Source organism: Chanodichthys erythropterus, chromosome 3 (genome assembly GCF_024489055.1).
Source record: "Chanodichthys erythropterus isolate Z2021 chromosome 3, ASM2448905v1, whole genome shotgun sequence".
In the NCBI taxonomy this organism is placed as follows: domain Eukaryota; kingdom Metazoa; phylum Chordata; class Actinopteri; order Cypriniformes; family Xenocyprididae; genus Chanodichthys; species Chanodichthys erythropterus.
The window spans coordinates 65,872,229-65,900,222 of NC_090223.1; the positions used below are offsets into that span (position 1 = coordinate 65,872,229).

General features: G+C 42.6%; 1 protein-coding gene across 2 annotated transcripts; it reads left to right on the forward strand.

Moving 5' to 3' along the window:
• On the forward strand, positions 1 to 26,825 carry LOC137007561 (gastrula zinc finger protein XlCGF8.2DB-like). 2 transcript variants are annotated; one of them, XM_067369102.1, is made up of 3 exons: positions 1 to 41; positions 609 to 792; positions 25,730 to 26,825. In XM_067369102.1, the coding sequence occupies exon 3, from the start codon at positions 25,938 to 25,940 to the stop codon at positions 26,253 to 26,255; it is 318 nt and encodes a 105-aa protein (XP_067225203.1). In that variant the 5' UTR covers positions 1 to 41; positions 609 to 792; positions 25,730 to 25,937; the 3' UTR covers positions 26,256 to 26,825. The 2 variants fall into 2 exon arrangements, with proteins under 2 accessions (XP_067225203.1, XP_067225206.1); XM_067369105.1 differs by lacking the exons at positions 1 to 41; positions 609 to 792 and adding an exon at positions 21,148 to 21,250.
• Positions 26,826 to 27,994: the final 1,169 nt, after the last annotated feature.

Below are 27,994 nucleotides of genomic sequence, written 5' to 3' on the forward strand. Positions count from 1 at the left end.
GCACCGCACTCCTGCATCTGCTGTGATTCTGCTGAATAAAGGTTTGTTTTAATGATTTAAGCTGTTTTAATCGACGGAAACAGTTTTGTAGTTTTAATAGTTTTACCAGCGATGTTTAATGAGTTTATTTACTATTTAATGTAACCTTGTGATTCTTTATCTAACTGTAATGAAGGATTTTGGCGTGAGTAAAACTCATCCACTGATGAGAAACAGTAAACCTGCGTCTCATTTCTCTCTATATATAAATCATAAATCAGTTTATCATGAACACGAGTTCAGTCTCTGGAGAGTAATGATGGAGAAACTGAACTTTTCAACTCAGTCAATTGAATCAAACACTTTGATAAATGATTCACTGAATCACGACTTGTGCTGTTCGAACATGAATGAGAACAACAAACACTAACAAACTAACTAATCATGTTTTCATCAAAGTGTAATCATTTAAATATAATCTATAACTCGTTAAATACCAAATGTAGATCATAATTATCTAAATATGAAGTTTATTAATTTGCAGTGTTAGTTTTGAGTGGTTTTTTTTTTTATTCCAACATTAGGTCATTGAAGACTTTTAACTCTGTTTAATTATTCTCTACTTACAGTTTATTAAAGAGGAGACTGAAGAAATGAAGATTGAGTTTAATAAAGAAGAGACTGAAGATATGAAGATGATTATTAAAGAGGAGACTGAAGAAATGAAGATTGAGTTTAATAAAGATGAGACTGAAGATATGAAGATTGAAGAAACATTCAGTGTGAAACATGAAGAAACTGAGGAACAAACAGGTTGGTTTTATTCTCACAACTGAACTCAGTCATTTGATCATCATTAATATGTCCAGCTCTACAGATATAGAGAATATACAGAAGTATAATCTTACAGATAATATTACAGAGTTCATTCATTCCAGCATAATATCATTCAGGTATAAATTCCTGTCTAATTGATCGTGAAATGGTTTAATTAAGGTTTGCAGATGCTGAATGAATTTCTAGTTTCAAATGATTGTTAAATAGCAGCACAAAATCTGTGAAATTAGCGAGGGAAGGGCATTTAAAAAACGAACTGGAACGCAGACTCTGAATTCACTCAGTCGTTTCATTCAAGTGGACTTACTGTAGAGCAAGAGTTAGGGTTTGGTTTAGGGCTGGTTACTTGTAATTAAAGGGTTTGTTCACAGAAAAATCAAAATTCTGTCATTTATTACTTACCTTCATGCCGTTCCACACCGTAAGACAACATCACTTTAAAATTCAGTGTTTCCATTAAATGTGATCCCGGACCACAAAACCAGTCATAAGTCACACGGGTATATTTGTATAATAGCCAACAATACACTGTATGAGTCAAAATTATGCAACATTAAGTAAAGATCATGTTCTATTAAGATATTTTGTCCATTATTTTAGTCCGTTATATTCAAACAAATCATGTATGAGCGCTCTCTCTCTCTTTCTCTCTCTCTCTCTCGACGCACTGATCACATGTTGTATTTCTGCACAGACACATTTCAGTACATTCACGTTGTTTTCACACACATTCAGGATAATGTTTGGATTTGTCCTGTGTATGTTTCTGTGTACTTCAGTAACTACTTATATAACTATGTATATATGACAACTAAGGTGATTATTTTTGGACCCTCCAAAAACAGAAATTCTATAGCCAATTACTTAGACAATCAAAAAATGCAAAAAATGCAAAAAATGTAGGTGTTATCTTTGATTCTGAGCTTTGTCTTGAAAAACAAATTAGCTCAGTAGTTAAAAACAGCTTCTATCAACTGAGAATCATTTCCAGACTTAAATCATCACTTTCCTTTCCAGATTATTCATGTTATTCATGCATTTATCACATCACGGCCGGACTATTGTAATTCGCAGTACCTTGGCCTTTCTCAATCCTCATTGGCACATTTGCAGATGGTCCAGAATGCAGCAGCTAGACTGTTAACATGATCATATCACTCCAGTTTTAGCTTGTTGTCTTTTTCAGAATTCAATTTAAAGATGTTGCTGTTTTTAAAGATCTTAATGGACAAGCATCATCTTATATCTCTGATCTTATTTACTTGAACTCAGCTCCTATAGGTCCCTCAGATCTGCCAATAACTTACTTACTATAAGTGCAAATCAGCTCCATTGCATATTCCAAGCAATCCCAGATCAAAAAAAAGTGCAGTAAAATACACTTTTTTTAGTACACTTAATACACTTCCATAATGTACTTAAAGTGCTCTATTTCCATGCACTTATTTTGTATTTAATGTACTAAAAGCTCTTCTTTTTAGTACTTCTTTATATAATCTTAAGAACATCTAAGTGTACTCAACTTTGCTATTTTGAGACACCATAAATTTGAACTAAAATGTGCTTTTAATATACTATCTGTATTTAAAAAAATGTACTTAGTAACATCTTGTAGTACATTTGAACCCATCTGTTATGATCACTGTCTGTTCCTGTCAGTTCCCGGACTACATTACCCATAATCCTCTCTGCCAATCACCTGCACTCACTCCACCAATCACTATCACTAATCACCACACCCAGCTGCAGTACATTAACAGGACTATAAAGGACTTTCACTCACACCACCTCACAGTGAGGTCTTGTTTACCCTGTGTGACATTTCCCTGTGTTTATTGTCTGCCTGTTTATTGTTACTGATCCTGACTGTTTCCTGTTTATTGACCCGTTGCTGCCTGTCCTGACCCTTGCTTTGTATACTGACCTGTGAGTGATATCTGCCTGTTCCTTGACCACGATTCTGCCTGTTCCTTGCTGTTCCTGTTCGCTCCTGATTGACCCTGCCTGTACGACCACTCTCACCTTAATAAAAGCTGCAAATGGCTCTTACTATGAGTCCGCATTCATTACACCATCTATCATACACACAATTTTTATGGAAGTGTACTTAAAAAGTGTATTTTATGGCACTAAATATATTTAAATTGTGCTTTGTGGACACACTTAATATATTAAAAATTATACTATACTAAGTGCATATTAAATGTATTATTTTGAAACAACTTGAAGTACAAGCAGCGTATTTCAAGATGTACTTAAGTTCATGTTTTAAGCTATTTGCAATATATTAAATTAAAATGGACCCATTTTAAGTACATTTAGTGCAATTTAAGTGTATTTCTTTAAATACATTTACAATGTACTTTTAAAACTTCTGCTATTACAGTTCGATCTGAAGTATTGTTTTAATGTGCTTTATGAACATTTCCAATACAATTTCAGGTCATTACAAATGCATTAGCATAACACTATAAAGCTGTTTTTATCTGTATACACACACACACACACACACTTTGAAATCTAATCTTTTGACTAAATCTTTTGACTAAAATACTTTAAAATAAATAAAACATTTCAGAATTTTACATCAGTGAATAAGAATTACAATGCAATTTTCTGAAAAAGTCACTGAAAAACAAAGTACAGAAGTGAAGTGTATTTTTTTTTAACAAATGTAAGCATGCAAATGCCTGAACCAAACAAAGAAACAAAAGAGTTTAAATGTCACATCTTCAAGTGGAGGGTCACTTCTTTGAGCACAACTGGCATTTTCTGCAACTGAGGTCTTGTAATTCAGACACTACTATTTGAAGGCTGCTTTATCACAGGATCTGTGAAAGGGAAAAAAGGAATTTGTATAAAATTAACAAATGAATAACAGTTTTGCATCCATGATTGAATATACAGTGTTTTATAATTTGCATTGATATTCATTAGAATTTCATATCGTCATCAAGCTTGACATACGAGTGTCCATTTTATTCTCTTGTCTGTCGTCACTATGCAGCACTCACACTAAACATAAGATTAGAAGAAGCCCAACAACCCTATTTACAGTGAGCAGAGTTCAATCACAAAGTCATTGATATTGATATTTGAAGCAATAAAGAAAACTGAGTTACAAAAAAAAAAAATCTTTATAACAGAGGTGATACGACATTAAAACACTCTTCGCTTGTCTCTGCATTCAGATTTCAGTTTATTTTTTAATTTATGCAAACAGCATACATTTTCTTTACGCAAACAGCAACTTAAAACTTACCTGTAACTTCTGCGTGCAGCGTCTTCATCTGATCGCGTCTGATTGGTCAAACTGAATGTAGCTGCATTGAAAAAGACGCACTGTTACACTTTGTATCAAAAATACGACTAGCATAGAAAAGTAAAGTTAATCAAATACAAATCTTACCTGGAGTCACAAAATAACGGGGTTCCAAAAGCCACACGAAAGAAAAACTGAGATATTTTAGTGAAATCTCAGAGATTTATATCCCTCCGATGAAAGATGATTCATCAAAACGTTTCAAAAAGGCATCGAAAAAACAGTAATGCATATGAATCGCATGGTCTCTTCCAAGTGTTCTAAAGTGACACGATCGCTCTAATATATATATATCATTTAGCAGTTTAAATTAGTCTACTATTAACATTCAAGGCACATAGGCTTCGTATGCACAGCATATCTGTTAAACAGCTTCTCTCAGGTGAGAGCCTGCAGCTCATTATCATAAGAACCAATCAGAGCTGTTCAGCGACCTTGAAACCAATCAGGTTTCCTCACGTGTGTTACACATGTTGATTAAATTTAAACACAAGTAAATATATAGCAAACTTTTAAGTATCATTGGAAAATGGATTTATGGTGCATTTCAAATAATATGATGTTGAAATCCTTGTGGAAATTCCAGTAGTATACTATTACAATTAACATGTAACGGACAACAGCCTTTAAAGTAGTATAACCGTTTAAAATATGCTTATGGCAAAGATAAATATGCTTATGGCAGTGCTCAATAATAGGTACACTGTAAATGTTAATGTTTTTCAAAATATCTTTATTTTGAAAATTTTAAAATTCTAAATATATAAATATTTAAAATAGGATATATTGCAGTAGGCCTACACATGGTTATTAAGTACATTTAAACCCACTTAAAGCTGAATCCTTTTGCTATTTTCTTAAAGTACATATAAAAATACTTTAAATAAGAGTAACATAACTAGGCTTTCTGTAAATACACTAATTTCACTAAAAGTATACTTGTGTTCAGCAATTTTTTAAAAAACGTATCAAAGCATATATTTATTACCAATGTACTTCTAGTAAACTGTTTAGAAATGTATTAAAAATATGCTTGTTTTCAGAATATGATAAAACTAACTAGCATATATCTATTAACAAAATACTTCTAGTATACTGTTTAGAAATATATTAAAATGCAATTCAAAATATTTTTAATGCACTTTTAATAAGCATATTGGGAATAAAAATGTATTATTAACAACTTGCATTTCAAGTATATTTTTTAATACATTTAATAATAGGCCTACGTCTTTTTCACCTGTTTACTTGTAATTAATTCATTTTGTACTGTATTTTTCATGAAAATCCATTAAAATTGAACTTAGTGACAGTATATATAAAATCCAGTAGAATTTTATATAAAGCATTCATAGCACACTTTTAAGTATTGCACTTATAAAACACTATTTGTTATACTTTATCTGACTACACTTAAAATCATTTGAAGTGTTCTAGTGCATTTATATTAAGTGTACTTAAGTACCACAGGTGGGAAAATGTACTTATGACTAGAACATTAGTAATATATTTGTGATTGTCATTTAAACTTAGAATTACTTTGTAAAAGTCTACTAAAATTGAACTAATTTTAAAGCATTGAAAGCATACTAATACAACTTTTCTGTATATTTTTGCAGTAGTATACTTTATTTCAATGCACTAATAAACTATTTAAATGTTAGTGAGAATTAGTGCATTTATATTGAGTGTACTTAAGTACCACAGTTGGGAAAATGTACTCTTAACCAGAACATTAGAAATATATTTGTAATGAAATGAATTTCATTTAAACTTAGGTTTACTAAATAAAAGTCTACTAAGATATAACTAATTTTAAAGCATTGAAAGAATACTTCTTAGAATTACACTAATAAAACTCCTCTGTATATTTTTGTGGTAGTATACTTTATTTCAATGCACTAATAAACTATTTAAGTGTTAGTGCTAATTAGTGCAATTATATTAAGTGTACTTATTTACCACAGCTGGGAAAATGTACTTATGTCTAATACATTAATAATATATTTGTAATAAAATGAACTTCATTTAAACTTAGGATTACTACATAAAAGTCTACTAAGATTGAACTAATGTTTAAAGCATTCAAAGCACACTTTTAACAAATACACTAATAAAACTCATGTATATTTTTGAGGTAGTATACTTTATTTCAATGCACTAAAAATCAATTTAAGTAGTACTGGTATTTAGTATACTTTTCCAAGTGCAGTGAAGTACTACTGAAGTACAAATATACTTTGAAATAGTGTATGTATAGTGTACAACTTTGACACTTTTATTTAGCACCAAAATAATGTACTACAAATGTACTTGCTTGTATTTAAGTATTTTTTTTAATGCACATTTAATGACCTGGGATCAAGAGCTCAGAGAGGTACGTTTAAAGTAGCTAGACAGATTCTGCCAGTGTTGGTTCAGTGTAAACAATGATGTACTTCTGAGTCCTTAAGATGGAGGGAAGTTAGCAAGGGAAGGGCCTAAAAATCTGAACTTGAGCGGAGTACCTCAACAGGACACTTGTAGATTTTGTTTTGAGAAATTAATTACCGATCATGAGTCTCTAATAATGAGCTGATGAACCTAGAGCAGGAATGCCCAATCCTGTTCCTGGAGATCTACATACATGCAGAGTTCAGATACAACCCTGATCGAACACACCTGCCCCTGAAGATCTTAGTTCACTGCTTCAGGTGTGATTGATCAGGGTTGGGTCTGAACTCTGAATGTACTTAGATCTCCAGGAACAGGATGTCTAGTGTTTCATTTCTATTCAACTGTGCTCCGTCTGTTTGATGCACATGTTTGTACTGGTATTCATTCACTGAAGTCTGTGAAGTTAACCATAGTTACAGTATAACCAGTTTTGTGCTGAGAAAACACATCTCATAAGCACTCATTCTTTCCGTCTAATATCACTAGTGTGATGGCTCTGTATCTGGATCGCTAACCGTGCCGGAGTACAGTGTTGCGGCAAAAATGAATTAGCTGACATCACTAGTAAGAGACAAACCTTAGGAGAATTCACTTTATAAAGATTTTATTTCTTGCAAGAAAGAGTCCACAGTCGACACAACCATACAATGTCTGCCCCGAGTGTGAACTAAGGACACAAGAGAACCCACAAACATTTATACCCCCAATGTTTGAGCAACTCTTCTCAGTACTTTTCCATACAGGGTGAAAGTGACAATACACATACACAAATGGCTAGTGACAATACACATACACAAATGGCTAGTGACAAATACACATACACAAATGGCTAGTGACAATACACATACACAAATGGCTTCCCCTTCTGTCTTTAGAACTAATTTAATTAACAAGCAGGAAACACAATGGTCCCCCTTCTGTCTTTGAACTTATTTAAATTATCCGATACCCTAGGTTTGAGAAAGCTCTCAGTTTGGGTGTCTCACCGTTACCCCCCTGGATTTCAGCAGACACTGTGTCTGTTGAGCTCAGAGAGGTGTTTTGCATAGCTTGAAGCAGATATTGGCATATTAAATTTTTCCCCAACAATTCCCCCTTTTATCATTCTTTGATAACTCACAAGAAAAATTTAAAATGTGTAGGTATGAATAAAATAAGAATAATAAACAATAATAATAAAACAAGCAAATTTAAGTTACTCATCACACTTACACTCTTCATCTCTAATTTTTTGTATAAATGATTACTCTCTTAAATTTGTAAATAAAGAAACATTTAGATATCTGGGTTCCCTTGAAATGTTACCCAGATTAAATAAAATAATAAAAACAAATAAATAAAAATCCCCTAATTTATTTTAGTTGTCTCCTCGCTTAACATCTCATCAAATTTGTTCATTCACTCATTGTAATCGTCATAAACAGTTAGTTTACCCATTTGCTGAGACATATTAGTCTTCAACATTCTCTGTACTATGCTGGAAATGCACTGCTAAGTGGATCGCACAGTTGTACGTCCAGGACGTACGAGGAAGATTAGTTTTGATGTGTTTTCTTTGAAAACTGGTTGGCTCAGCACCATGTTGTGCCAGTGTCTCTGCTCCTCTCCTCTCGGCTCCTCCTCCCCGATCACTGGTGGGACCTTTCTGCAATGGCTCGCATGCACCCACGTCGCTCTCTCAGCTACCTTGACGGCGGTGTGTCGTCAGAAGCACGATAAAAGGCTCAAGCTTTTTCACCTTCCAGCTCTTCCTCCTCAGGTCCCTTATCACCATGTAATCTCCCGGCTTGATGTTCTGCAAGGGAGTCTCAGCCGGTTTCCCCTGAGAATCTTTCTCCCGCACACAGACATTAGACAATAGAGAAGACTTTTCTTTGCGGTAATTCAACATATTGTGCTCACACAAATCTATGGATGGCAACTGTTGTTTACCCCCTTCCATTCCCATGAAGGGCGGTCGTCCAAAAACAATTTCAAATGGGCTTAGATTTACTCTGGTTGTTTTTCTCATTCTCATGTACATTAACACAATAAAACCCTTTGTGAACCACATGTCTTTCATCTGCCCTACCATAGCCCCTTTGCCTCCATGGTCTCGCCCATGGAGGCATTTAGCATAATGAGAGAAAAAAAAAATAAAAAATGTCGGGGTAAACAAGGCTTGCCATCCACGCTCATCCACACATCATTCTCAAGTTTGCAGCCACAACGTCTCCACAGGTTCTTCTCCGCTACTGTAGCAAATGCCTGCATACTCTGTAAGGAAGTCAAAGCATTTGTGTTAGTTTCAGATAATAAAATACATTCTGGTTCCTTTGACTGCTGTGCTGCCGCGGCCTTCGCAGCCATATCTGCTCTTGTGTTTCCTGTTGAAATGAAATCTTTGTTTTTAGTATGCGCTGCGCATTTACAGATAGCAAGTTGTTTTGGCAAGAGAATTGTGTCTAGAAGAGTAGACACAAGAGAAGCATTTAGAATTGGCCGGCCATCAGATTTCAAAAATTTTTTTTTTATATGTTTCCATAAAGCCCCAAAATCATTCTCAACCCCGAACGTGTATCGTGAATCTGTGTAAATCGTTACACTTTTACCCTCCATAAGCTAGCATGCTTCTGCTAGGGCTACGAGCTCCGCCGCTTGAGCTAAAAAAATTTGATGGCAATGTGCCAGATGTCAATGTTTCGAATTCAGTGGTCACTGCGTAACCAACTTTGTTCAGGCCTGTCTGTGGATCTCTGAACGCAGAGCCATCCACAAACAGGATATGCTCACTGTTTTCGAGCAGTGTGTCCGAAATGTCAGGGCGCGGGGTACATATCTGTTTGAGTGCAGTCAAACAGCAATGATGTTCCTCCCCATCCTCCTCTTTTAGAGGGAGAGTGGCAGGATTCAGCACTCTTCAACGCTTGACCGTGATGTTTGGCATATCCAGCAAAATTGTTTGATACCTCAGCCATCGTGCTGTTGACAAATGTGATGTCTTCTGTTTCTGCAAAATCATGGAAACGGCATGCGGAACCATTAATGTCATGTCAGAATACCCCACAAATTCTCTAGAGGCCATCACAGCCTGTTCAGCAGCTGCCACGACCCTCAGACAGTGCGGCAGGCCTGCTGCTACTGGATCTAATTTGCCAGAGAAATAACCCACTGGTCGCATTCTGTCTCCATGTAGCTACAAAAGAACAGATTTTTTTTTTTTTTTTTTTTCTCCATAGTATCTCGTTCTGTTGCGAAGTGACGTGCAATGCAAATTGTCAGGCATCATAAAATCTGTACCAAATGACAGCGTTCTATTTTTTTCCCAATTCACAGATTGTTTTTGGCCACTCAGTTTTGGTTATGTGCCATTTGTAAACCCATTTTTGGTTCTGTTTTCAAATACATTTGCTCACCCTCTCTCACTACAATGCCTGAGGGATCTGCAACCATTACCAAATTTAATTTGCACATTAAATCTTGGTCCAGAATGGGTACTGGGCATGTTTTTGAAGTTAAAAAATGCATGCTTCAGCATGTGGCCCCCTTCCGTCTCACACTTTAGTGGCACAGTGAACAGTTCTGTTATATAATGTCCTGATACAGACAAAGAACCATGCGTTTTGTTTGTTAGCGCTGGTTCACATGGCAAGTCACATGATCGCAAAACAGATCGGGTCGCCCCTGAGTCTACCAAAAATGAAATCATTGTCCCTTCAACTAGCAGCGGATATTCAGGCATGTTTAAAAATCCCTTACTGCTATACATAATCAAACATTTGTCAAAATCTTCTCTGTTTGTTTCAGAAACACACAAAGAGGTGCAAGCTTTTTTTTTTTTTTTTTTTTTTTTCATTGCATTATCAGTGCATGTGTTCAGGTGTGGGTGCGTTTGTGTGTGTGTTTGATATTAGTAAATGTGTACTTCCCTTTGCGGCGGTTTTTGCATCCTTGGCCGTGGTCCACCCGATCTCCTCCTGCTCTCCGCATCCTTTTTCCTCAGTCAGCCTTTCGCAGTTCAGGGCAGTTTATTGCCAAATGTCCATCCATTTTGCACTTCCTGCATCTCGTGCACTCACGAACAATGTGGTCATCAGCTCCGCACAGATAACAGCCATTTTTATCTGAATTGTGTCCCCATATGTTCCCGCTGAATCTTTGCGGTCTTTGCACGGCTGCCAACTGCAATTCTTTTATTCTTGACCTTTCCTTCTTTGCCCTCAGCTCATCTTCCGCGTGCAAGGCATGTTTCATGATGGTGCTTACTCGTCCTTCAGTCCATTCAATATAGCTGTGTTTCACGGCTTGGGAAATCTCAGGTCTCAGTCCATTCAAAAGACTATTCGCCAAACAACTTTCCCACGTGGTTGGTCTGTCGCCACGATCTGCTGGTTCCTTTAACCCGCTGTGCTTGCAAAACACACTGTAGAGTCGCTCATAATAAACTTGAACGCTCTCACCTGGTTCTTGACGGCAGTGGCTCACTCTGGACATGTCAATGCGCGCTGGAAATGCTCTCCTCACAGTCTCAGTCAGTCCCATCACAGCTGCTCGATATCCGTCGTTTGAAGCATGATACCAGTTAACGTGACTTCGTCTGTGATCTGCTGCTGGTAATTCTGCGCTGATCTTGTGCCAGTTCATTCCTCCCAGCTTTGCCATCATGATTCTTTTCAGTTCATTTAGCGTCGGGCTGAACTCTTGGCAGAATGTCATCAGTTCGGTGGCGAAACGGTCCCCTGCGTCGTCGGGATTCGGCAGGTGGGCCATTGCCTCTTTCATGTCGGTTAAATTCCAAGGGCGGTATACTAATTCTATTGAATTTGTTCCCATAACTTCCACCATGGGTGCTGTGATGCTCACCCGCTCTTCCTTCGCAGTTCTGTCCCAGTTCTTTGTTTTCTTCGGACTCTGGATCTCAAAATCTTCCTCTTCCTCTTCCTCTTCCTCGTCGCTCTCTGTGAGGGTATCAGGATTCAGATCGAAGTCCCCGTCTGACTCCAGCATTCTGGCTCGTGCATGTGTGTTGGAACGTAAAACATATGATTGCGCACCTTTCTTTCTTTGCTTTGTCTTCCGGATCACTAGTCTCTTTCTCCTTCCGGACGGCAGTGTTTCTTTGCCCCGGAAGCTTTCAGCTGCGTGCGCCCCCTCTGCTGTTGGCTCGGCTGCGCATGCTCCTCCTTCTGTTGACCGTTCAGCTGTGCGCGCTCTCTCTTCTCTCATCTCAGCGGCGCGTGCTCCCCCGTCTCTCTGCTGGGGAGCTGGAGTTGGTTTGGCTGGTAGAATTGGTTGGTTCGGTGGAAACGGAGAGCAGTCGAGGTCGGGGTCCACTTTCAGGCCTTGGAGCTCCGCATTGGGATAAATTGTGTAGCTCGGCGGTGTTTCATGTGGAAAAGCACAAGCATAAGATGTGTTAGTAATAGTAATCTCATTCTGTGGAGGCGCAGTCGCCTTTTCTTCATTTTTCTTTTCTTTTTTCAACATTCTTCTTTCCCTATTATCTGCCTCTTCCACCCAGCAATTAATTGTTTTCTCACATTTCCCACATACATGTTTTTTAGCACAACCCTTCGTTATGTCACTCCCTTCTTCGATCGACAATTTTACCGTTTTCAACCTTGTACTACTAAGTGTTCCTTCTTTTGGGAAATCATGATATTTGATCAACTTTTCTATATCTTGCATGCATCTTTGGCCATATAATTTTCTCATTTGACAAAATACCGGTGTCTCATATTCAGCTAGCTTGCTTTGGGATTTCCCCATATTGGCAGTCTGATTCTGTTGCTTTTCGCGCGCGCGCTATTAATCTGTTGGACGTCTCCGTACAGATCTGATCTCTTCACCCAAGATCAGCCGGGCGGACGCTCTCAATAGCGCCCTATTTGGGACCGCACACAACTCAGTCCCCGGACCGCACACAACTCAGTCCCTCTAGTCCCCGGACCGCACACAACTCAGTCCCTCTTATTCGCCCACGTGATTTCAGTTTTTTTTTTTTTTTTTTACCTCGTAAAAAACATCAGTTCACGCTGCATTTGCCACAGATTCAGACTCCCCTTATGGTTTATCCCTATCAATTCAATTTTCAATTTAACCAAATTCTATTTAAAAAAAAATCTCCCCCTGAATTTTCCAAGTTTGTCTCTTACCAGCAGCTCCCGTTGCCGTCTCGGGTTCTTTTCTCTTGATTCCAGTGGTCGTCCTCCCGGACATACACAGCACCGGCCCCTCGTCCCTGAATCTAAACGGGGTTAGGGCTGACTTGGGTCAGGATTGCAGGTCACCGGTGCTGCCCAGGTCCAGAAGGTCCGTCCAAGGAATCCCACTTCTGACACCAAAATTGTTGCGGCAAAAATGAATTAGCTGACATCACTAGTAAGAGACAAACCTTAGGAGAATTCACTTTATAAAGATTTTATTTCTTGCAAGAAAGAGTCCACAGTCGACACAACCATACAATGTCTGCCCCGAGTGTGAACTAAGGACACAAGAGAACCCACAAACATTTATACCCCCAATGTTTGAGCAACTCTTCTCAGTACTTTTCCATACAGGGTGAAAGTGACAATACACATACACAAATGGCTAGTGACAATACACATACACAAATGGCTAGTGACAAATACACATACACAAATGGCTAGTGACAATACACATACACAAATGGCTTCCCCTTCTGTCTTTAGAACTAATTTAATTAACAAGCAGGAAACACAATGGTCCCCCTTCTGTCTTTGAACTTATTTAAATTATCCGATACCCTAGGTTTGAGAAAGCTCTCAGTTTGGGTGTCTCACCGTTACCCCCCTGGATTTCAGCAGACACTGTGTCTGTTGAGCTCAGAGAGGTGTTTTGCATAGCTTGAAGCAGATATTGGCATATTAAATTTTTCCCCAACAACAGAATGGCTAATACTATTGTGTGTGCTATGTATGACATTACAACAACAAATATCTTCTATCACTTATTGAATAGTAAAACACTTTTCAATTAATTTAAATAATTTGAGTATGTTTAGGTTTATATCAGGTCTGGTGATGAACGTCTCGGTTACATAGGTAACCCTCGTTCCCTGAAGGAGGGAACGGAGACGTACGTCGGACAGACCGACGAATAGGAATCTCGCTAGAGAGGCCAATCTACTTCGAGTGTAACTAAACGAGCCAATGCACATTGGCATGCAATCATATGCATCAGCTGCTTGCCTCGCAGCGCGGGTATATAATGAGCAGCAGGTGCGTTGCATCTTCAGGTTTTCGCTGAGGAGCCGAACCGAGCAGGCGGCAGCATCAGCAGGACAACGCCTGTGGCGACGGGACGTACGTCTCCGTTCCCTCCTTCAGGGAACGAGGGTTACCTATGTAACCGAGACGTTCCCATTCAGTCGGTCACGTTCGACGTACGTCGGACAGACCGACGAATAGGAATCCCTACCAAAGCGCCACAGGAGCTGCCCTCTTCCAGCGCTCTGACGTGAGCCACCTGAACCCCTTTGCCTAAGGACGGTGGGACCAGGCTCACGCAGAGAGGGTCGATCACTGTTGTTCCCAAAACCCACTCAGTGCGACAATTGGATAACGCTGGGAAAGCGTAGCCTTACATGCGATAAGGAACGCTGCGGAAGCCATATCCTTCCCCGAAGGAGTTATATGGATAAGTACATATGGACTAACCTTGTAGGTTGTACAACATATGGAAGAACTGGGGTGACTCCACTCGATGAGAGATGGGTTCTCCCAGAGGGAAAGACACAGGCTTCGTTTAGGAGCAGCCGTGGAAAAAGCCATATGGGATCCCCGTAGGGTCACACATATGGAACCCAGCCTAAATCCGGTTCTCAAGGATACAACGGAGTATAGGCCTGGCGCCAGACGCTCCGCCACGTCGGCTGCCGAAGGGTAACCGGAGGACTCAACAGGGTCTGCCCGTAGGGACTCTCTGGAGAATAGAATGCGCATGTAGCGCAGCAAGCCGACACTAAGCCGGGGCCTCTCCGTGCCTCTGACCTGAGGCGAGAACACGGGAGGAGACCGGCTCGACACGAAGGCTATAGTATCTAGCGAACGTGTTAGGTGTCGCCCAGCCCGCAGCTCTACAAATGTCTGTTAGCGAGGCGCCACGAGCCAGCGCCCAGGAGGATGCCACACCTCTCGTGGAGTGGGCATGCAACCTGAGCGGGCAGGGCACGCCCTGAGCTTGGTAAGCCAGGGCGATGGCATCCACTATCCAGTGGGCCATCCTCTGCTTGGAGACAGCCTTTCCCTTCTGCTGGCCTCCGTAACAGACAAAGAGCTGGTCTGAGGTCCTGAAGCTTCGAGTTCTGTCTAAGTACAGTCGCAAGGCGCGAACTGGACAGAGCAAAGCCAGGGCTGGGTCTGCCTCCTCCGAGGGCAGCGCTTGCAGGCTCACTACCTGGTCCCTGAAGGGAGTGGTAGGAACCTTGGGCACGTAGCCAGGCCGGGGTCTCAGTACCACGCGGCTGTCACCCGGCCCGAACTCTAGGCACGATTCGTCGACCGAAAATGACTGCAGGTCCCCTACCCTCTTGATGGAGGCCAATGCCACCAGCAGCAAAGTCTTCATAGAGAGAATCTTTAAGTCTACTGACAGCAAAGGCTCAAAGGGAGCAATCTGGAGTGCTCTGAGCACCAGAGTAAGGTCCCAAGAGGGTATGGAGGGGGACGAGGAGGATTTAACCGTCTCGCCCCCCTAAGGAACCTGATGACCAGGTCGTGCTGACCAACAGATTTGCCATCTATGTGGTCGTGGTAAGCGGATATGGCAGCAGTATGGACTTTGAGGGTGGAGGGGGACAGCCTACGCTCCAACCCTTGCTGCAAGAAGGAAAGCACGACTCCGATCGAGCATCTTCGGGGGTCTTCTCGACGAGAAGAACACCACTCGACGAACAGGTTCCACTTCGAGGCGTAAGCACGTCTCGTAGACAGTGCACGTGCCGAAGTGATGGTGTTAAGTACCTCAGGGGGTAAGTCACCTAGAACCTCCGCGTCCCGTCCAGGGACCAGACATGGAGTTTCCAGAGGTCTGGACGCGGGTGCCAAAGAGTGCCCCATCTCTGAGAGAGGAGGTCCTTCCTCAGAGGGATGGGCCAGGGAGGGGCTGTCGCGAGGAGTGAGAGTTCTGGGAACCAGGTCCGGTTGGGCCAGTAAGGCGCAACTAACAAGACCTGCTCCTCGTCCTCCCTGACTTTGCACAGGGTCTGTGCAAGTAGGCTCACTGGGGGAACGCATATTTGAGGAGGCGCCGGGGCCAGCTGTGAGCCAGTGCATCTGTCCCGAGTGTTCCCTCGGTCAGAGAGTAAAACAACTGGCAGTGGGAGGTTTCTGGTGAGGCAAACAGGTCTACCTGAGTCTCTCCGAACTCTCTCCAGATCAGCTGAACCACCTGGGGGTGGAGTCGCCACTCTCCGGGCAGCGCAGCTCGTGATAGCTCGTCGGCCACACGGGGGACATGAATGGCGCGAAGCGACCTCAGATGCTTCCGACTCCACAGGAGGAGATGGCGGGCGAGTTGCGACATGCGACGGGAGCGTAGACCACCTTGACGGTTGATGTACGCAACGGTCGCAGTGTTGTCCGTACGGACCAGTACATGCTTGCCCTGAAGCAGGCCTTTGAGGCGGCTCAGAGCAAGGCGTACTGCCAGCAACTCGAGGCAATTGATGTGCCAATGCAGATGGGGTCCCGTCCAAACCCCTGAGACTGCATGCCCGTTGTACGTGGCACCCCAGCCGGTGGTAGAAGCATCTGTGAAAACCACAGCATGCCGGGACACTTGTTCTAGGGGCACTCCTGCCCGAAGAAACAAAGGGTCCGACCACGGACTGAAGCTTCGGCGGCACTCCTGAGTGATTGGCACCCGGAACGTGCCGCGTTGCCACACCCATCTCGGGACTCGGCCGTGAAGCCAGTGCTGAAGCGGTCTCATATGAAGCAGACCGAGCGGTGTTACAGCCGCTGCAGCCGCCATATGCCCCAGGAGCCTCTGAAAGAACTTCAGTGGGACCGCTGTCCTGCCATTGAACGTATTCAGGCAGTTCAACACCGACCGAGCACGTTCCTCTGTGAGGCGTGCTATCTGTTCGACCGAATCCAACTCCATACCGAGAAAAGAGATCCTCTGCACTGGGGCGAGTTTGCTCTTTTCCCAGTTGACCCGAAGCCCCAACTGGCTGAGGTGACTGAGCACCAAATCCCTGTGTTCGCACAACTGATCCCGAGACTGTGCTAGGATAAGCCAGTCGTCTAGATAGTTGAGAATGCGAACACCCTGTTCTCTCATGGGAACAAGGGCTCCCTCCACGACTTTCGTGAAGACGCGGGGAGACAGGGCCAGCCCGAAGGGTAGGACTCTGTACTGATATGCTCGACCTTCGAACGCGAATCTCAGGAATGGCCTGTGTCGCGGAAGAATCGAAACATGGAAGTACGCGTCCTTCAGGTCGATCGCTGCAAACCAATCTCGGGGACGGATGCACTCGAAAATGCGTTTCTGCGTGAGCATTTTGAACGGTAGCTTGTGAAGGCTCCGATTCAAAACTCGCAGGTCCAAGATCGGTCGTAACCCGCCGCTTTTCTTGGGTACAATGAAGTAGGGGCTGTAGAACCCCGACCTCAAATCGGCTGGAGGGACCGGCTCTATCGCGTCCTTCGCCAGTAGGACTGCGATCTCCGCACGCAGAACAGGGGCATCGGCATCTTTCACTGTAGTGAAGAGGATGCCCCTGAACTTGGGGGGCGCCGGGCGAACTGAATCGCATAGCCGAGCCTGATGGTCCGAAGGAGCCAGCGAGACGGACTGGGGAGCGCTAGCCAGGCTCCCAGAGACCGCGCAAGCGGCACCAAGGGGACCACCGGCGTACCCGCCGCGGGGCAGCGAGGTGGAACGCAGGGACGCGGCCCGGGAGGCTCTCTGTGTGAGGCGGCCCGAAGCGGGGTCACAGTGTGCTGTGCAACACTTACCTGCTTCCACGGGTGGACAGAGGGAGCAGTTGAGGTTTTGCCTACCTGCTGCTCGCTGCTGTCCGCTGGCGACAGAAGAGGTGGATGAGAGTGGTGAGGTTCTAGCCCTCCCACTGCTCTCCGAGCCCTCTTCGGACCCGGAGATAGAGGAAACTGCTCTTTTATTGAAAATTTGGGTACCGCTGACCGTTGAGCCAGCAGCGGAACAAAAAGGGGAAACAAAAGATTCTCCACCCGGCCCTCCTCCGGGGGAAGGAGCGGTGCGGTCACCACCTCCTGAAGAGCAGTCCCGTCCATCTCCGGGTCGCCCGTCCTAGGGCTGCTTGGACTTGGCCTTGCCACCCTTCTTCTTAGGGGGTGGCTGGACGCTCCACGATGCCGCTTGGATGGAGGCTGCTGCTGCTGGGGCGTCGGAGCGGGGGCGGCTGCAGGGGGGCGCCCTCGGCGCAGGCAGTCTGAGGTGCCGCCGGCGGTGGAGGTGCAGCAGCTGACCGCCTCGGCAGGATGTGACTAATCGCCTCTGACTGCTTTTGTACAGCCGAGAACTGTTGGGCAAAGTTCTCGACCGCGTCGCCGAAGAGGCCGGTCTGGGACACGGGGGAATTAAGAAACCTGACTTTGTCGGTATCCCTCATGATCGCAAGACACAGCCAGAGATGGCGTTCCTGGACCACCATGGTGGACATCGCACGACCCACTGACCGCGCCGTAACCTTCGTCGCTCGGAGCGCGAGGTCCGTCGCGGCACGAAGTTCTTGTAGAACTTGCGGATCGTGACCACCCTCGTGCAGGTCCTTCAGTGCCTTGGCCTGATGGACCTGCAACAACGCCATAGCGTGTAAGGCGGAAGCGGCTTCCCCACAGGCCTGATAAGCCTTGCCGGTAAGATCCGACGAGTACTTACAGGCCCGGGAAGGGAGAGACGGCTCCCCCCGCCAGGTGGAGTTAGGGCACAGTTGCATAGCAACGGCCCGTTCCACAGGGGGTATGCGCGTATAACCCTTAGCCGCTCCACCATCAAGGGTGGTGAGGGAGGAGGACCCACCGACACGGCTTCGGGCAGTAAAAGGTGCCGTCCACGTGCCAGTGAGCTCTTCATGCACCTCCGGGAAGAAAGGCACTGGGGTGGGGGGCTGAGAACCAGCCCTTGCCACCCCGAGATACCAATCATCCAACCTCGAGGGCTCGGGACACGGTGGAGGGTTCCACACGAGCCCGACCCTGTTGGCGGCCCGGGAAAGCATAGCCATCATTTCCGGGTCTGAATCGGGCACAGTCGTCACTCCCGAGGGAGGCAGCTGCGCCGAATCGTCATCCCCAGAAGCGTCAGGCTCACCCTCCAATGCAGCGATCGACATCCGGTCGTCTTGGGGAGCTCCGAAGGATACGGATGGTACACACCTCTGGGGTGGTCCACCGCGTTCCCCCGGCAGCTCTACTGGCTGCGGAGCGCAAGAGGGGTGAGGGTTCCTAGGGGCTTGGTTCCCCGAAGGAAACGCGCTCACCGTGATCCTCAAGTCACCAGCCCCGCCGCCCGAAGCAACCCTCTGAGGAGGATTGGAACGAGGCGTCGGGACCGGGACTCCACCCCTTTGCAGAAAGTGGAGTCTCGACCGCAGCTCCGCGACGGTCATCTTCCCACAATGGGTACATGACTCGTCCACAGACGCCGCCTCAGCGTGCCTCAAGCCCAAGCACGCGATACAGCGCTGGTGACCATCCCGAGGCGCCAGGTAACGACCGCATCCAGAAACACACAAGTAGAACGACATCTTTAAAAAGTCGCGAACTACTCGTGTAAGCTCTTTCAAGGACTGACTCTTTTAGGTGCTGAAGCACGCAGGGGAAAAGCCGCTGCAGCACAGACAGGGAAATGTGCAGCCTGTCGTGTGCACTCTCCTTGAAGGCGCTCTCTTACCAGCTGTAATAACAGCTTTTTAGCGCTCTAGGCGCACCGTTTCACCAGCCGTGAGAACGGCCTTCACGCTGATTACAGCTTTTGCTCAAATAAAAAAGGCAAAGAAAAACAAAGGAGAAATCGGCCCCGCTGCTGCGCTGTCCGCCTGCACCGCAACCAAGAGACGTCTCGAAGAGCAGACTCGTTCACACTCGTGGTTTCAGTAGCTATCTTCTTCAGTGTTGAGAAGGTTTGGCTCCGAAGCGAAAAGCTGAAGATGCAACGCACCTGCTGCTCATTATATACCCGCGCTGCGAGGCAAGCAGCTGATGCATATGATTGCATGCCAATGTGCATTGGCTCGTTTAGTTACACTCGAAGTAGATTGGCCTCTCTAGCGAGATTCCTATTTGTCGGTCTGTCCGACGTACGTCGAACGTGACCGACTGAATGGGAACAGAAATTGTAGTTTGTAAATTCCTCCATCAATGTCAGCTCTCCTCTAACAAACTGATGATCTTAACCAGATGTGAAAAATACAGCAGACATACAAAATGTGCAGTGGTGAGTCCCTTTGGACAAGGTTTGAAAACCACTGGTGTATAAGATCTATAGACGGGCAACTCTGGTCCTGAAGGGACACTATTCTGCAGAGTCCATCCCTGATCAAACACACATGTAAAAAATTAACCCAACCCTAAAATGTAACGGTAAAGGCTGATTTATATTTCTGTGTCGCACCTTCACCCGAGACGCTGCGCAGTATGCTAGGGGTGTGCACAAATAGTCCAATATTTGAATATCCGATCTGTAATTTATATTCGAAAAAATAAAAAGACTATACGAATTTTACTATGTTGATCTGCTGGCCGTAATGCAGTGAATCCATGATAAATCCTAAGAAATAAAAATACAAAGTTCTGGCATGAAACTCTAGATGGCACAGACTAATAGGTCCTTTAACACAACCTGCTAATTATCGCATCATTATCTATAGGTCACAGATGATTGGTTCCTGCTGTATTAGTAGCCAATGAGCTTGTGTGCTTAATATTTAAATACATGAGTAAGTATTGCTTAGTAGCGCAGCATGCTTCAGAATTCATCTAAAGCCGGGTTCACACTGTGCGATTTATAATAGTCCTTTACGATGGTTACTTGTCAGACTGTACGAACATGATCCTCATGTCACACTGTTGGATCTCATCTGTCATTAATGTCAGACTGCACGACAGCCTCATGAAAACTTGTCCGGAGTTTTACATCATCAAACATGACAGTGAGCTGCGTTACACACGGGACAGAAATGGTGGCTAACAACGACATCTCTATCATTAATTTTGATGACGTTTGTCTTGAAAAACGAAGGCAATTTGGCGATTGTCGTAGGAGAAGTCACACTGGAGGATTGTGCGCAAAATCTTCTGACACTGCCAGAACTTCGTCTGAGGTAAAATTTGATCGCAACGGTCATTAACCGGCTGAAGGTGAACATGTCAAACTAGCAATCAAAGATGACAGATTTTACGCGCATCGGAGAAAAGAGCAAGGCTAGCATTTGTGCTTATAAAACTTAAACTTTTTAATTAAAAAAAAAATGACCAATCGTTTCGCTAGATAAGACCCTTTTTCATCGTCTGGTGTCGTTTAAAGCCCTTTGAAGCTGCAATGAAGCTGCCATTTGGACCTTCAACCGTTGGGCGCCCATTGAAATGAATGATAAGGAGAAAAATCCTGGAATGTTTACATCAAAAACCTTAATTTCTTTTCGACTGAAGAAAGAAAGACATGGACATCTTGGATGACATGGGGGTGAGTAAATTATTTGCAAAAGTTTATTTAAAAGTGAACTTATCCTTTAACCGGCTGACGGTGAACTTGTCAAACTAGCGATCAAAGACTACAGATTTTAGGCTAGGATTATAGGAATCTTTTAGTATTTGCAAAATTTGTCTCAGACGACCAAATCGTGGCCAAAATCACACAGTGTGAACCAGCCTTAAGATAAGTACATGGGTTCTTATACTACCACTGCATTTGCGTAGTCTGTCATATCAACAGTCTGTTTAATGCTTAGAGAGATTTACTAAGCATTTTAGCAGCTAGTGCATATGCATGTTTTATAATGATACAGAGACAAGCTTGCTGAACTTTAAATGGAAGCGTGTTTTGCTTGTATCACATTCTAACGAAGCTACAGCAAGTATTTTGTACAGCAGCAGCAGTATGAATAACAAATTCAGATAGCAATGGAGTGGATATCAACAACATAAAAGAACGCAGCAGATGTTGCATGCAGGGCTAAAGTAACCTGTTTGCTATTGAGTGAGATGAGTTTGTCGGCTAATGAGTGATCATGCAATGTGAATATATCATGATTAAAATGCAAACAATGTTTTCATCTTATGAACATACTAAGTACGTGAGCAGCTGTATTCAGATTTTATTGTGCATTTACTTTTCATACTACAGGACGAACAGCGATTTTGCAAGGTCGGTAAGTCATTTAATTAATGGATTTCACGTAGAATGATATTTATCATTTCTGCTTACCTTAGAGTGTGCCAAGGCAGTTCCATGTGTTTTTCAAACGAAGCAAGAGCGCCTCAGTTGATGCTTAATGTGTAATTTTGTGTTATAATCTGTATAGTATAATTCCTGTTGCGCTCTGGATAACTTCAGGTGTTTTCTATATGCGGTGTGTTGCAACGGCAGGCAGTGTGGCCGAATTATGGACAAGCTTTGTTAATCTAAGCAGTGCTGCATGTCCGTTAGAAATCTCTCTCTCTCTCTGCTTAAAATGCAGAGGTATCCATTAACAGGAGCGTAAATAGGAGGCACTTTGCAGTGTGGTGGTCAGCCATTGACGTAGCGGAACTTTGAGTTCGCTACTGAGAAAAGTGAATGCGGCCATACGTTTTAATTTGTAAATCTGTGAGGGCTGACAGTCAGTTGCACGCTGAGAAATTATGTTATGGGATTCACTGTCAAATTGCATCCACTGCCATAACCATTGCATATGGGACAAAGATGTAATAGAAATGCATTAGCATGCAACTCAGACAAGATAGAATATTAATTAAAAATATTGAGTTCTGTTAATCTCATTGATATTATGATGTGTAAATATAAATGTTTCATAGTATTGCTCAACTTCAACAACTCTTCAGGGCTGATGTTTTATGTACCTACATGTTTCGGGCTGGGTCAGCTGATGCATGTTGAAGTCATGCTAATTAATTTTCCTTTCATCTGAATGAGATTACTTTTAGGAGTATATAGGGTTACAATGACATTATCAAATGATGCTACATCATTATACTATTATTTGCTCAGGTGATTGAGGAGGGTTTCTTATCTCTATTAGCCTGCAATGTTTTACCATTTGTTAAAGCCACACATAATGTGTGTTCTAATTGGTATGTTTGAGCCTTTTGGCTCAGACACACATTTACATAGGCCACTAGAGCTAAGCCATTCGGCGTGATAGCCCAGGCACACATAGTCTAATAGGCAACTAGAGCCAAGCCTTACGGCCCAGAATATTTGTTGTGGCAAAAATGAGCCAGGCACACATAGATAGCTTACACACGGTTCCTATGGCTCTTCGAAGCAGCAGCAGTACATTTGTTTTGGCGGTAGATCTGCTGGGGGGTGAGGGTGAATCATTATCTTGCCTTCTGCATTGATGGGGGATCTCTGACATCTTTGGGCTTGTATTGTCCAATATCATGTAACCTGCTCTGTTGGGGGGTTATTCATGTACGCTATATTGTACAGCAGCAGCATGTCTTACTTGCTCACAGCAGCGGGTCATGTATGTATTGGCAGTAGCAAGTCCCATACTTGCTCTGCAGCAGCAGCAATAAAGCAGCAGCAGCGTAGCAGATCTATTCCACCAAGACCAAATATATCTACATTGTCATATCCATTACCATACCAAACACTCCGAGAGTTTTCATGACTTGCAGTTATAACTAAATGCACCGGGTGGTGCTGTGGAGCATGTTTAATAGGTTTATTTTATTTGATTGTCGCAAAATGTTGTTGCCTGCCTCGCGAAGTTTGGAATTACTTAGATGAAAATGATCTTACACAATGGAATTACTTTTAATCAAATGAATTAATGAAACTGAGTTATAATAATATCACCACCATAATGAGAAAACACATGAAATCTAAACACCCGTCAAATGAGGAAAGAAAGCTGTTCATCACTGCATTCACAACAGGTAAGCGCAGCTGTAACCTGAGTGAGCCGATAAGATAACTTATCTAATAGCAAAATGATTTTGAGACATATGCTTCCTTTAAGTTTCACAGAGGGAGATATATTTACGAACAGAAAATACAAAGTGCTGCTGTTAGAAACTTAGCTTAGCACAGCGTTATGTATTATTGTTATATTTGTGTTTCTGCAACGTCTGTCAGTGCAGCTCATTTTCTCACCCGAGCATGTGGATATTATAGTTTTTTCTCAACATGTACATGTGAAACAATATAAACACGATAATCATAAGATGACTCGAGTGTATTATGTACATTACGTTTTGTACGATAACTGCCGCTGTCTGCTTTATTAGTGTTTTTCCCGTTGTTTTCTTTTGTTCCTTGTATGTGTAATGTATGGGACGCGACAACAGAGTTGGAGATCCACATGCAGACTTTATTAATAGGATGAGCGTAGTCATATAGGCAGAGGGTCAAACACCAGCAAACAGAAACGAGAAAAATAATCCAATCACAGGCAGCAAACAATCATAAACACGGAAACAGTCCAGGGTCAAAAACACGGAGACAAGGCCGGATACAAGGCTAAACAATAGCTGTCTCATTTCGAAGGCTGCATCCTCCAGAGGTTGCAGAGATGAACATTGTAGTCAATCATAGACATGTTGAGCGATTGAAAGCTGTGATCTCATCATTGCAACTAAATTTCTCTACACAAACAAATGCTTTCATCTTCATTAACAGTGCAAACGCGATATAAGAGATTCACTGAATAAAACGGGAGTTTTGCACGTCAGTCACTGATAAACTCACGCTGTTTAATTGACAGTTTCAGCGTGCTGCTCCAACGATTGCAAAGGGGACTTTCTTTGAGCTTTCTTTATATAATTCAGTCACTGTTAAATAACTGATTATTTTTATCCTACTAAGAGAAACAACGCAAGGTGAAGTTTAGTCACTGGTTTGAGTTACTGACACTAGGCATGTGACGGTATCAAATTTTCATGTTGCGATTAATTGATGAAGCTTTTATCACGGTATTATCGCGATATTAAAATAAGTTGCAAAACCATTTTTGTCATAATTTAACAGGTTTAAGAACTCTTTTTTTTAATAAAACAAAAACAACTCTGACTGAAATTTTTAAACAGATTAAAATGCAAAAGAATTAGGCTATAACGAACAACAGATAACACTTTACTCTATAAGCATTAGATTTAACACAGTTAAATACTTAGGCTACCTATTCTATTGCATGTCATGCGCGATTCTGTGGGCGGGGCTAAACAGGCAGGGATTAAGTAGGCGTTGATCTTCTTCTGCAGAGGCGGTGCTTGCTGCCCGTTGACCTCATAGATCCCCACTTTGTAAATCCTGTCTTTTTCTGGGTCTGGTGTCAATTAAAGCTTTTATTGGACTAATAAGGAAGTTTTCAACTCTAAAACTTACAGAATATTCTTTTAGTATGATGACCTCTTATGTGTCAAAAGGAAAATTTGATTTCTCAGTTCATCACCCATTTAAAGGCAAGTAGTTTCAAGCTTGTTTTTGTTTTAAACTTTGTTCTGCCTAATATCCTCCTCCTTTGTCTCTGTAACAGATATCTGTTGTACATTAGCCAGCTCAAGCATAACCCAAAATAAAACAAATACATTTTCTTGTCAAATTACATACAAATTTATTATTAATTTTCATTCATTGTCTGAGAGCGCAACAAGGCTGCTGTGAACATGTTGGCATAGCAACGATATACTTCCTGTTTTCTTTCCTGCCTGTGTGTCCTAAAAAAGACATCTCATTTAATTCTGGCTAAGAATACTCCATATACTGCATCCTTCACAGAATTCGTCATCTTGACGCAAAAGTAAAAATCAGCCTTAAGTCTTCAGGAATGCTTGAAAATTATAGGCAGGTGCATTTGATTAGGGATGAAACTTAACTCTGCAAAAGAGTGGTCCTCCAGTACCAAAGCTGCCCATCCCTGATCCACAGGATACAAACATGTTGTTGGTTTTGAAGCTTTTAAATGTCTAAATTGTTTTATGTCTACTTTTGCCCTAGACCTAATGGCACTGAAAGAGGCGAGTCATGAACTTAATGAAAGGCAAGAAGAGGAAGAACATTATTATAAACATCATTTCATGACTGGGGAAAGAGCAACACAGAAAAAAGAGCTCAAAAGACTGGAACTAAGAGTTCTGGAGAGAAGCCTTTCACTTGCCAACAGTGTGGAAAGAGTTTCAGACCTAAAAGAAACCTTAAAGTCAACATGATAATTCACACTGGAGAAAAGCCTTACACCTGCCAACAGTGTGGAAAGAGTTTCACACGTAAAGAAAGCCTTGAAGGCCACATGAGAATTCACACTGGAGAAAAGCCTTACACCTGCCAACAGTGTGGAAAGAGTTTCAATGGAAAAGGAAAACTTGAAAACCACATGAGAGTTCACACTGGAGAGAAGCCCTTCACCTGCCAACAGTGTGGACAGAATTTCAGTCATAAAATAAGCCTTATAAGGCCATATGAGAATTCACACTGGAGAGAAACCTTTCACCTGCCAACAATGTGGATAGAGTTTCACACGTGAAGAAAGCCTTAAAGTCCACATGAGAATTCATACTGGAGAAAAGCTTTACATCTGTCAAGAGTGTGGAAAGAGTTTCAGTCATAAAAGAAGCCTTACAGTCCACATGAGAATTCATACTGGAGAAAAGCTTTACATCTGCCAACAGTGTGGAAAGAGTTTCAGTAGAAAAGGAAGACTTGAAAACCACATGACAGTTCACACTGGAGAGAAGCCCTTCACCTGCCAACAGTGTGGAAAGAGTTTCACACGTGAAAACCACCTTAAAGACCACATGAGAATTCACACTGGAGAGAAGCCTGGTTTAGATAGAAAATTCAAATAAAAATTGACAAAATGAATTGTCTTTATTCTTTCTGTGTTAAACTAAGTGTTGTTTATCATGAGACTGCAGTGCTCGTAAACAATCAATGTAGCCTATTATTAGCCCTTTTAAATATTCTTTTGCCCTTGTGCTTGGGAGTTTGTTGTCATTTTCTCTGTGCTCATATTTTAATATTCATTATTCTGTATAATGGGTTTGTTGTATGTCTGTGCTCCATTGGTTGCATCTCCCCTCTTCCCCCTTCTCCCACTTTTCCAGAGCTTTACACGCCCATTTTCACAGAGATTTTGAGCTTTGAGGTGTGAACGACCAGGGGAAAACGGGGGTTTCATGAACCTTTAACAATGGACAATTTATATATATATATATATATATATATATATATATATATATATATACACACACACACACCTAAAGGATGATTAGGAACACCATACTAATACTGTGTTTGATCCCCTTTCGCCTTCAGAACTGCCTTTATTCTATGTGGCATTGATTTAACAAGGTGCTGAAAGCATTCTTTAGAAATGTTGGCCCATACTGATAGGATAGTACTTGCAGTTGATGGAGATTTGTGGGATGCACATACAGGGCACGAAGCTCCCGTTCCACCACATCCCAAAGATGCTCTATTGGGTTGAGATATGTTGACTGTGGGGGCCATTTTAGTACAGTGAACTCATTGTCATGCTCAAGAAACCAATTTGAAATGATTCGAGCTTTGTGACATGGTGCATTATCCTGCTGGAAGTAGCCATCAGAGGATGGGTACATGGTGGTCATAAAGGGATGGACATGGTCAGAAACAATGCTCAGGTAGGCTGTGGCATTTAAACGATGCCCAATTGGCACTAAGGGGCCTAAAGTGTGCATACCTTGGTTGTAACGAGTGGTTATTTCAGTCAAAGTTGCTCTTCTATCAGCTTAAATCAGTCGGCCCATTCTCCTCTGACCTCTAGCATCAACAAGGCATTTTCGCCCACAGGACTGCCGCATACTGGATGTTTTTCCCTTTTCACACCATTCTATGTAAACCCTACAAAATGGTTGTGCGTGAAAATCCCAGTAACTGAGCAGATTGTGAAATACTCAGACCGGCCCGTCTGGCACCAACAACCATGCCAGGCTCAAAATTGCTTAAATCACCTTTCTTTCCCATTCTGACATTCAGTTTGGAGTTCAGGAGATTGTCTTGACCAGGACCACACCCCTAAATGCATTGAAGCAACTGCCATGTGATTGGTTGATTAGGAAATTGCATTAATGAGAAATTGAACAGGTGTTCCTAATAATCCTTTAGGTGAGTGTAGGCGTTATGTTGTATATATTTGAATAGTACAGAAAATAAATAATAATACATAACATTACATTTACATTTATTCATTTGGCAGACGCTTTTATCCAAAGCGACTTACAA